The sequence below is a fragment of the Hordeum vulgare genome, chromosome 2H, assembly GCF_904849725.1.
Source record: "Hordeum vulgare subsp. vulgare chromosome 2H, MorexV3_pseudomolecules_assembly, whole genome shotgun sequence".
In the NCBI taxonomy this organism is placed as follows: domain Eukaryota; kingdom Viridiplantae; phylum Streptophyta; class Magnoliopsida; order Poales; family Poaceae; genus Hordeum; species Hordeum vulgare.
This window is the reverse complement of record NC_058519.1, coordinates 656,559,438-656,571,061: the sequence shown is the minus strand read 5'-3', so window position 1 is coordinate 656,571,061 and position 11,624 is coordinate 656,559,438. Positions and strand designations below refer to the sequence as shown.

At 42.8% G+C, this 11,624-nt stretch overlaps 1 protein-coding gene across 1 annotated transcript; it reads left to right on the top strand.

The window, feature by feature from the left end:
* The first annotated feature begins 6,397 nt into the window (after positions 1 to 6,397).
* On the top strand, positions 6,398 to 9,535 carry LOC123431284. The gene has a single exon (XM_045115105.1). It carries the CDS (start codon positions 6,677 to 6,679, stop codon positions 9,533 to 9,535), a length of 2,859 nt encoding a protein of 952 aa, XP_044971040.1. The 5' UTR covers positions 6,398 to 6,676.
* Positions 9,536 to 11,624: the final 2,089 nt, after the last annotated feature.

The window sequence follows — 11,624 nt, the reverse complement described above, 5'->3', positions numbered from 1 at the left end:
TACCAATGCCTGTGCTTCCCGCCCGTCGGGCTGCTGAAAAGAGACCTTTGGTCCCGGTTGGTGCCACCAACCGGGACTAAAGGTGGGGCTATATAAGCGACAGTTTAGAAATTTTGATCTCTCCCCCTCTCTCCATTCGATCCCGACGCCGCCAGGCTGCCCGTCTCGTCGTCGCCATCGTCGTCGTCGCCCCGCGCCGCCCCGACGCCGTCCCGCGTCGCCCCGACGTCGTCCCGTTCCGCCCCGACGTCGTCCCGTTCCGCCCCGACGCCGTCGCCGCCCCCCGCGACGCCGCCGGCCCCTGCCCGTCGCCGCCCCGCCCCGGCCCGCGCCGCACCTCACCGTCGATCGTCGCCGCGCCGCCCCGCCCCACGCCGCACCTCGCCGTCGCCGTCCCCGACACCGTCGCCGTGAGCAAAGATTTTTTTTTTCTGTTAAAAGTTTTTTTTGGTGATATTATTGTTGAATATGCATGTTTGTATGTTCATATATATGCAAAGATCGAATATGTCAAATTTTTATGATTTTTTTTCTGTTCATAGAATTTTTATGATTTTTTTCTGTTGTAATTTTGTTCATAAATTTTAATGATTTTTTTGTTCATAATATTTTCTTTGTCAATTTATGTATATGTTAATATTGTGTATGTATAGGAAAATTGTGCATGATCAAAGTCATTTATGAATATGTTCATATTTAGAATAGAGGAAAAAGGAAAAAATAAGAAGAGAAAGTGTTTAATATAATTAGTTAGAAAAATAATAGAACTATAGTTAAACTAGTTTATTTTTAGTAATTATTACTTTATTTTATTTATAGTAAGTGTTTCATATATAGTTGAACTAGCTAGTTGATTTAATAAACTACTTTATTTTACTATATATAGAAGTACTTTGTTTTTAGTAAGTACTACTTTATTTATTTATAGTAAGTGCTTAGTAGTTGAACTAGTTGATTTAATTAATAAAACTACTTTATTTAACTATATATAGAAGTAGTTTCCGCATCGACGTCGACTTGTTGTTATATATAATCGTGACACACTTTATTTGACTATGTATGATGATGATTAATTAGTAGGACTTGTTGTTATATATGATGATGCATGATGCGAGCATGAAGAGTTATTATATATAGATGTTCAATTCTTTCGATATATATAGCGTGTCATGATTATATTATTGTTTACACACATTTACCACATTAAAACAGGAAATGTCTCACGATGGATATTGCGAGTGTGAATATTGCGGCAACTCTCGGGGTATGTGCGACATGCCTCACCTGCGAGACGATAGGTTCTTCAGCATGAAGGTTGACGAGAACGGCGATATGTACCTCCCTTGCCATGCAAGAAGATATGTGTTGGAGAGGCTCGGTTTCGAAGACCACGAGAGAATTGAGACGAGGAGCGCTAAGCTGAGGACTATACATGGTCATACATTTGTTATCCAAGTATTTAATTCAGTTTTTCAAACAGAATTTGGGTGCCCAAAGTGGAAAGATCTTTGCAAGGCATATGGATTTCAGAAGGGAATGGAAATCACCTTCGATCTTCGTCCTGAAGATAATATGCCAGACAACATCGACATTTGGGTGGTTGTCGATGATATGCTTCCTGTTTTACCTCCATGTGAGTTTCTCAACCATATTTTTCAAGTAATTTGCATTTATATTTATAAATAGTTGGTGTAGTCAACCTGTTTTCCTCTCGCAATTTACATGTCATGTGGTGTTCATCGTCTATTAAAACTTTGGTCACACGTTGCAGGTTCCTAGTTATTGGGCCATAGTTATAATTATATCATGTTACATGTTGTACAAACAACAACAACAACCCAAATTGTCTTTTGAATGATCGTAGCACATGTGGTCGTTTTGAATGCTTTATATAATGCCCACATCTTGTGGACAATTACAAAATTTCTAAGTATTTTTGAAACATTAAATTATTACAAAATTTGGGTGGTTGTCGATGATATGCTTCCTGTTTTACCTCCAGGTGAAGTAATTTGCATTTATATTTAGAAATAGTTGGTGTTCATCTATATACTAAATTTGTTAAATTATAATTTACAGCTTATTTCGTTGCTTCGACTGAATTACGAAAATTAATTGACACGACACACTACACGTATCGATCACATCTAACTTGGGAGGAGAAGGACCATCTTCTCCACTTTCTTGTTGCTGGTGTTCTGGCTTCTAGGGATACCTTCCCGTATCATTTTGGAATTGGCCAAAATTATTCATTTTACATGCCACTAGTGCATAGGTTGAGTCCACATGACATTCGCCGAAATGTCTTGGTAAGAGTTTCCTAATTAAGTACGCTCCACTATTGCATAAATGGTGTTGATTACATTGCTAACTAGGTTATTATTATGTTCTTCAACAGCAACTGCCACATGATGTAGTGCCTCCGTTAATGGACCCAGAAGGTCAAATGAGAATTAGAAGCCCGCTGAGGACTGAGTTCTATGCTCCATACTTGATTAACTTCAAATCAAGATCAAAAAGACTCCAAATTGAAGCATGGAGAGAAATAAAGAAGGTCCGCAAGCCACAAGCTGGAGACCATTGGATCTCTGTGATTCATCATGGAGCCATAGGTGTTATTCTGTTTTATGACATTATATCTAAGAGCGAGGACTAGGTCTTATGAGAGACAAGTTATTCTAGTTTATATTATTACTTGACATGATCGATTAATTAGGATGCATGATGCATATGTTGACTATATATATATTATGATGTTTCTCTGTTTTATTTTATGTGTATCATATGATAACTTGGTATATGATTAAGTTGATGATGAGTTGTTAGATGATCGATTAGAATACTATTGCCATTCGACGAAAATGATATGAAATGATATAGTGTAAAAAAGATGCATATATGTGCATGTAACTCGTGTCTACATTTTGTAAATATGTTCGACAAAGCACGACGGATGACCAAGCACTGAGATATATAAGAGATGACACTTTTCTCGATTAGCTAGCTAATAACAACCTAAATCAACCCCTAAACCAGCCCCTTCAAAAAAACCTCAGCTCCAGCCAGGTGCTGACGCGTGGATGCCTTTTGGTCCCGGTTGGTGTCATCAACCGGGACTAAAGCCCCCCCTGCCTGGCCTGGCCGCAGCGGCCACGTGGAGGCCCACCTGTCCCGGTTCGTGTAAGAATCGGGACTAAAGGCAAAGGGCATTAGTAATGACCTTTTTGTCCCGGTTCCAAAACCGGGACAGAAGGCACTTATGAACCGGGACAAAATGCCCTTTTTCTACTAGTGAGAGCAGGCTTGCAGGGGTGTAAGTCTTCCCTAACTCCTCTCTCAAGCTCTGAAAAATTATCCCTCACTGATGGTGAACCCTTGAATCAAGTGGATAGCACTAGGTATAGAAGTCTGGTAGGAGAACTTCAGTATTTAACCCTGACAAGACCTGATATTTCTTTTGTTGTAAACAAAGTCTGTCAGTTTCTTCGTGCCCCTACCAACACCCATTGGACAACTGCAAAACTTATAGTCAGATATGTAAAGGATACTTTGAGTCTTGGTCTCACTTTCAACAAATCTTCATCAACCCTTGTTAGTGCCTTTTCTGACTCTGACTGGGCAGGGTGTTTAGATGACAGACGCTCTACTGGTGGCTTTGCAGTGTTCTTTGGCCCAAACTTGATATCATGGTGTGCTAAGAAGCAAGCCACTGTATCTAGATCAAGCACATAAGCTGAGTATAAGGCACTAGCAAATGCCACAGCTGAAATTATTTGGGTTCAGTCCATGTTGAAAGAACTTGGTGTGAGGCATACACCAATTTCATGCTTGTGGTGTGACAACCTTGGTGCTACCTACCTATCTACCAATCCTGTCTTTCATGCCAGAACAAAACATATTGAAATTGATTTCCATTTTGTCAGAGAAAGAGTTGCTAGAAGGCAATTGAAAATTTGTTTTGTGCATTCACAGGATCAGGTTGCAGATGGATTCACAAAAGCATTGCCAACAAAAAATCTTGAAGAATTCAAGCGTAATCTCAACTTGATGAAGTTGTGATTAAGGGAGGATGTTAAACAACATTAGTAGCACACGTGAGAGATAGATCTTGCACCGCAAGTTATATATAGATTAGATAGAGTTAGTTTAAATGGTTGTAATCTTCTTCAAACCGAATATCTCTATCTCTCTTATCCCTTGCGCTCCAAGATGTAACTTAAACATTGTAACGCTATCTCAGGGTGTCGCGATCCCTCTATATAACATGCAACCGTCGCCCACACTGGGGTGATCGTTTTTTGAAGAAAGATGTCTTCTCGTTTCTTTCATAGAACTATGAAAGGCAAAACCTTTTTAACAGACTGTTCGAAATACAAATTATTTCTTCTGTTTTATTTAACATGGTGGGATTCTGAAACTAGCTAGATTCTATGTTAATGTGTTTCAGGGTCTTACTATCTGCATCGCCGGCGTCGATGCTTCATGGTTGTGAGACGGAAGTGATGTTCATCGACGCGGAGGGTAGTAGTTGCTACGCTGAGTGTTTCCCACTTATGTATTTTTATTTGGATTCAATTAGATTTAGAAACGCTATTTCTTTTTGTTGATCTCACTTAAGTGAAAACCCTCAAAATCCCAGACACAAAGCAATGAAATATGAAGGAAACAAAAACCTTAACCCTGCCTATGAATATTGAAAATAATTGAGATGAAGGCTTTGCCTGCATTTTTTTTTTGCGTCGCACACCTCCCATAATATTCTTGTGCTCGCATCCCTTCACCATCCCCTCTGACCGGCAGATTCCCCTAGCTAGGGGTTGTTCGAAACACTACAAGAAGAAGCTAGATCTATCTGGTGGGCTCAATTTTCTTTGCTCGATCAGGGGCATACACAAGCGGCCCAGCACCATCGGTGACGTTCATGGAACGCCTCTTTAAGGTTTCCGGAATTCAGATAGTTTTTGTAAACAGAACAATATAACGGAGGCTGATAGATGCAGAAATAATAGTACAATTAATCCTCTATAGGTTAAATAACCTGTTGGCTTCAAGAAGATCATGAGCAGTAAGATGTGCTGAATCATCAAGATTGTTGATTGGCTGGGGGCAACTAGGAGTTTTTTACAAGAAAAAGACAGCGATCAGCATTCGAGGGAAGAACAAAGTAGATTAATTCGTGTCTTCATGATTGATTCTAGAATTAAAATTAATTGGCGTGCATATTGCCATATTGACGCCTCATTCGCTTTTAGGACTAGGGAATCCCAAAATCTGTATCATAAATCAAAGATAAGGAAATGGATAAACCAAGCAAGATGAACAAGTCTACTTTCAATGACAGGGAGTCATGGACGCGTATGCTTCGCTTTGCACAAATCCAAAAGGCTCTATCATAATACATATATGGGTGTGTATTCTCACGAAGAAGTTCCATGACTAGCAGGAGAGGAATCATTGTACTCTTTCTTTTATTTTTAACTTTATCTTCTGATTCTGCAACTGACTAGCTGCAAGCAAAGTACTGATTTGTGGCTTTACCAAAGAAAAAGGTGCAAGACACTAGCTGGAGAGGAATCATTGCATTTTTCTTTATCCCTTTCGAAGGCCTTCAAATCTAGCAGCTACAAGCACAGGATTCATTGGTGGCTTTACCAAAAGAAAAAAAAAGGTGGAAGGAATAACACCGATTTGCTTGTCTAAGGCATTTCTACATACATTGGTACAGAAACCTTGGTCGTCTTAAGTTTTGCTCTCTTTCCAGCTTGTAGTGGCTCCTGAACTACATTTGGCTTCTATCTGGCTACTCTTTGGATAGTATTCAACATAACCAAGGTACATAACTATTTGGCCTGTACTCAATTTGCCTGCTTGCTTCTTCAGATTTAGATAGACTAGCTTTAATTATTTGTTTTGCAAGATGCAAAAGTTTAACCATACGAGGTTCCTTAATGTAGCATGTGTGCATACATGCAAAATTAATATTAACAATTACTCTTTTGTGTGTATGGACGCTTAGAAACAGATCGACAAGAGATTTATCTGCTGGAGCTTGCTAACAAGATTGACAATTGATGACTTAGGTTGTAAGTCCCAAATGAAATAAATTAGAGGCTAGAGATCCACAGATCCGACAATTAATCATGCGCACTGAGGCATGACACTTATCAAACACCTCTCTTTCCATTTTGCATGCTTTATTTTTCGTAGTACGTAGCATAATTTGCAAATTTGCTGTTATTCAGTTATAATCGTTCCACACAAAACTGTGAGATTCCAGTAGTTAACCATGCAGTTTTTCAAGGAAAAAACATGCCTATTGTGTCATTAGTTGATTCGCTAGTTTGAACTAATGATCACCGCACCGCTGCATGTGGTGCACATGTTCATTCAGGTTATAAAGGTGGACACCATTGATGCAGCTGTTAAACGAATTCTTGATGAACTCAAAAACACTCGAAGCAGAGAGAATGCCATCTACTTTGATGGCTGGGATGGGCTTGGTGCGTCTGCCGTCCTGCGAGCCGTGGCCCAACGGCTGGCACCAAATGAACAAACAAGGCCCCCAGGACTGGAGTTTGAGCAAGTCATCCACATTGACTCCTCAAAGTGGGAGAGCAGAAGAGCGGTGCAGAGGGAAATCTCAGAGCAGCTGAAGCTTCCCGGTTGGGTGAGGAAGATGTTTGACAAGCAAGACGATGATGATGATTTCAGTGGTATTGCTGAAGGTTCTCGGACTGAGATAGCAGAAGTCACGGCAGAGATCCATAGGAGCATGCAGAGCCGCAGGTTTCTGCTCGTTCTTCACAATGGAAGCAGCGAGGTGATTGACACATTTAACCTCGGTCTTTCCCTATATGGATACTTGAGTGGCAAGATGCTTTGGACCTTCCAAGGGAGGTTCCGGCTCGACCCCAAGCTGCGAGACAAGGTTGTGACGAAGAACACAACAGATGTTCTTCTCTCAGCTTCCCGCTCTGAGCGAGACCCACAAGATCTCTGGTCCTATCTGGTGCGTGAAGAGGCTACACAAGTTTGCTGCAAGCATGGCCTGGATCCTGCAACTGTTGCTGAGTGCTTCTCATACACGTTGGAACGGAGTTACATGAGCCAAAATATCATTGACTATGACTGGACTCTCCATGCTCCCAGCTTCTGGATGTGTGATGGGATCATACAACATCAGACACATGGCATTCATGAGGCGTGGCAGGTGGCTCATGCTCTGCACCAAGAAATGAAAGTGTGTGTTAACAAGTTGTCTCGACACACAAGGAAGAAGGAGGATATTCATACTTCTCACATGATAAGGTCTGCTGGCCACCGGCCATACTGGATTTCAACGGAAACTTGTGGTTTTGTACTCAATCCGGGCGGGCTTTTCCATAACAATATGTTTCAGAATCCAGACCATATCGGTGTGCTGAAACTGTCATCGTGTGCCTTCAGTTTCTCATCGCCCCCATTCCTGTGCTGCCACCGTCTTCGATTTCTGTGGCTTGACCGTTGTCAGGACCTGCAAAGAAGCAAAGATTCGCAAGAGGAGAAGGACACTACCAGGTCATGGACATGCTTCCAAACCTTGTGGATGCTTGACCTGCGCTACATGGACTGGTCTTGGATCTTGTCTGCAGATACGATGACCCAGCTGATAGAACTAAACATAATGGGAGCCGAGGACTGGGACATGAGCCGTCTACGGGGACGGCTGCGTAACATTCGCAAACTCCGGATAACAAATTCGACCTGCCTCAATTACGACAGTAACTTGTTATCCGAGATGGAACAGATGGAGATTCTTGAATTTTCTGGAAATGACATTACGCAAAGCGGGACGTCAAGCTTGACCCTTTGCAGTGCAGAAAGAAGAGGGAGTGGACTTCAGACTGTCATTGTTGATGGATCGTTTGGGCTAAAAAAGATCTCGCTGCAGGGTTGTGATCAGCTGAAGAGTGTCTTGTTGAGAGGACTACTGATGGCGAGATTGGAGGAGTTGGACCTGTCGGGTACAACATTGCAGACAATTGACCTCCGTGGAATAAGGCATGTTCCCAGGCGGCTCCTTCTAGTAGGCTGCCAGAAACTCCGTGCAATACTGTGGCCACCAAAGGTCTATGGAGGATATTTGGATGTGCTGCATATTGACACCACCTCCCGATCAGCATCAGATACCAGAGTGGAAGAATACTTGGCTGATGCTGCTTCTGCGAGGTCATCATCAGTACTACTATACGAGGACCAAGCACTGCATGCTCATCCTCATATCCATGAATCCCTTAAAGAGCAGAAAGGAAGACAGTTTAATAGATGGCGAATTTCTCTTACTGATGCAAGGCTCCTCAGGTCACTTTTGCCCTTGATGAATTCTTTTAGTAGATCTGACTCCTACGTTCAAGACAGGATTGATGGATCTGTACATATTGATATCTGTTCGGCAGATTCTCTGGGTGGTAGGATCGTCCAAGGAACCAGGAGCAGCAGCCGCAGCGAACAAATGCTATCCCAACCGCATGGAAGTACTTTGGTGGACTTAAAGTACAAAGATGCCTTTGAGAAGACCGGCCTGTCTCATAGTTATGATGATTGTGGTAATGGACCAACCCCATCTGCGGTGATGATGATGTGGGATTGCCCCAAGATAGAGATTCCCATTACGTACCAGACATGTATGATAGAGATGATGGTGGACGAACAGTGCAGTGAACTCACCGAGGATGCTCAAATTACTATCAATAGTGGTTTATCATCTCTGCATTTTCCTGATCCTATATATTCTTATGTTACATCGTTGCACGTGTACGATAGCTCCACCATCACCAATATCTATGCACCTGAGTGGACATTTGGAACAATGCCTCGGCTAAGATGGTGCCGGGTCGAGAGGTGCCCCAAGATACACACGGTCTTTCACACTCCCAAGAGAAAGTGGGTGTCTGGCCAGAGAATTTCGGGGTCCCAGTTTGAGTGGCTTCGTACATTTTGGGCGTCCCAGCTCCTAACTGCACGCTACATCGGGTGCCGGCCTAGTACAAAATCTTATTCTGATGAAAAGTCCTTTGATAACCTGAAGCTCTTGCATCTGGACTTCTGCCCAAGTCTCATACATGTGCTCCCCATACAAGTGTTTGAAATGCAAATCCTGCATCAACTGGAGACCATTGAGATCATATGCTGTGGGGATCTCAGGGAGATATTCCCATTATATTCCCGGTATGAGAACCAAGAAGAGAAGACAATAGTATTCCTCATGTTGAAGCACATCCATCTGTGCGAACTACCAAAGCTGGAGTGCATCTGCTGCGGGCTCAGCGTGGCTGCTCCCATGCTTGAAACTGTCAAGATCAGGGGCTGCTGGAGCCTCAAGCGCCTGCCGGCTGTTGGTGACGACAGCAAGCACCCGAAGGTGGACTGCGAGAAGGATTGGTGGGACGGCCTAGAGTGGGATGGATTGGAGGCCAAACACCACCCTTCCCTGTACGAGCCGGTCCACTCGGCTTACTACAAAAACCAGCTGCCTAGAGTCTCTCTCCTGAGGTGAGTTGAGTCTGACCAATCCTTTTACATTAGTTTTCCTCATTTCTTCACAATAGTCCGATTGCCAGAAAAAATCATCAATCCTGTCCGTTCTACAACATACTCGAACTTTTATTATCATTACATATGCTTGGTTCTTATTAATAGTTGATATATGTATCTAGAGTTTTCTTGCCGGGATATGTATCTAGAGTTAATCGCATCAGTCAATCTGTACAATTTCCTTGATTTAGTTACCCCTCTGTCTGACAGTCTAGTCATAAAATCCTTTTAGTATATATACATGTATATACATGCTTTGTTTGGATGGCGTTTCAATTCAGTTTGATTTGGTTTGCATGGATCATCTAGCTTGCCAGATAGATGATACAGACTGCGTGTCCGTTACGTATTCTTCGTTCCTGACCGATAAAAATAAGCGTGTAGGTATAAGCTTGGCTCAGCTCATTCCCGCGACGCGACGAGGCGAGGCGGGCGACGAAGGAGGAGTGCGCGATGGCTTCTTCTCTTCTCACTCTCCAATAGCATGTAGAAGAGAGACCCTTATAAGGGGTCCAACTTCTTCTCCACTAGCGGGGTGGGACTAAACTTTCCACCACCATCATGTCATGCCGCCACCTACATGGGCCCTTGGAGATTTTCTGAAATTCTCTTATGGGCCTAAGGCCCACTACTAATTTCAGCAATCTCCCATCAGATCTCAAGGGCACATCGTGTTCCCTCGTTCCAATCACTGTTTTAATATATCAGCATTTCAGTGAAGACCTGTTAAGGTTGAGCTTCACCTAAAGCAAGTAGCTACACCCCTTTACAACTGAACAATGGACTATGACTTGAATTGTCAGTTTGGCGTAAAGAAGTTTCACCACAAGTCTCACTAGTACTAGGCTACCGAAGGCTAACCCCTCGGGTGGAGCATATAAGTCACACTCCTGGCCTATTCATGAGTTTACTAGAGATCATCCCAATCTCATAGACTGTGACCAGCAGTCGGGCTCATATAGGTGTGTTCCTCCAAAGACCGCTCTGTAGGACAGCATCTTGCTTACACATAAGCTTTAGAACACATTAAGACAGTAGTCATCCTACCATACAGTATCCGAGAGTATTGCATCTCCAACGGAGTGGGTTAGTAAAGTTACTCTCCTCAGTTCACCACTGGCTTGTTTTCCCAGGTCCTACTTCACGGGATCTCCGATCATATAGGTTGGGTTACTGCCATGGCAACTCATGTGGGTCTCATACCCATCTCCCTTGATGCACTATCTATCACAACACGTGATAGCCCTTTAGTAAAGGGATCTGCCAGATTCTTAGCCGTTTGGATGTAAGCCAACGCTATCACTCCGGAGTTTCTCAAACGTCTGACAGACTTCAATCTCATTCTTATATGTTTGTTGGACATCATATTATCCTTTGAACTCTTCACTTTAACAATAACCGTTTGATTATCGCAGTTCATAAGGATAGCCGGAACCGGCTTCTCAACCACAGGTAAGTCCATCAAGAGATCTCGAAGAAATTCTGCTTCGACACCAGATGTGTCTAATACTGTTAATTCTGCTTCCATTGTCGATCTCGTTAAGATCGTTTGCTCGCAAGACTTCCAGAAAACAGCACCACCCCCAAGAGTAAACATATACCCAGTAGTGGCCTTCATCTCATCAGCATCAGAGATCCAATTCGCATCACTATACCCTTCAAGTAGCGATGGGTATCCCGTATAGTGAAGTCCGTGGTTGACAGTACCTTTCAAGTAGCGCATAATTCTTTCAACAGCACGCCAATGAACATCGCCCGGGTTTGCAACAAACCGGCTAAGTTTGCTCACAGCAAACGCGATGTCAGGCCTCGTTTGCTAGCTAGGTACATAAGCGAACCGATAATTTAAGAGAATCTCAATTGATCTATAGCTGTGCCTTTAAACTTTCAAATAAGCACACTAGGATCATATGGTGTTTGAGAAATTTTGCAGTCTGAATATCCAAAGCGACTCAAAATCTTCTCAACATAGTGGGATTGCAGAAGTGTAATCCCACCCTCATCATCTCTCAAAAGCTTGATGTTCAAGATAACATCAACCACCCCAAGGT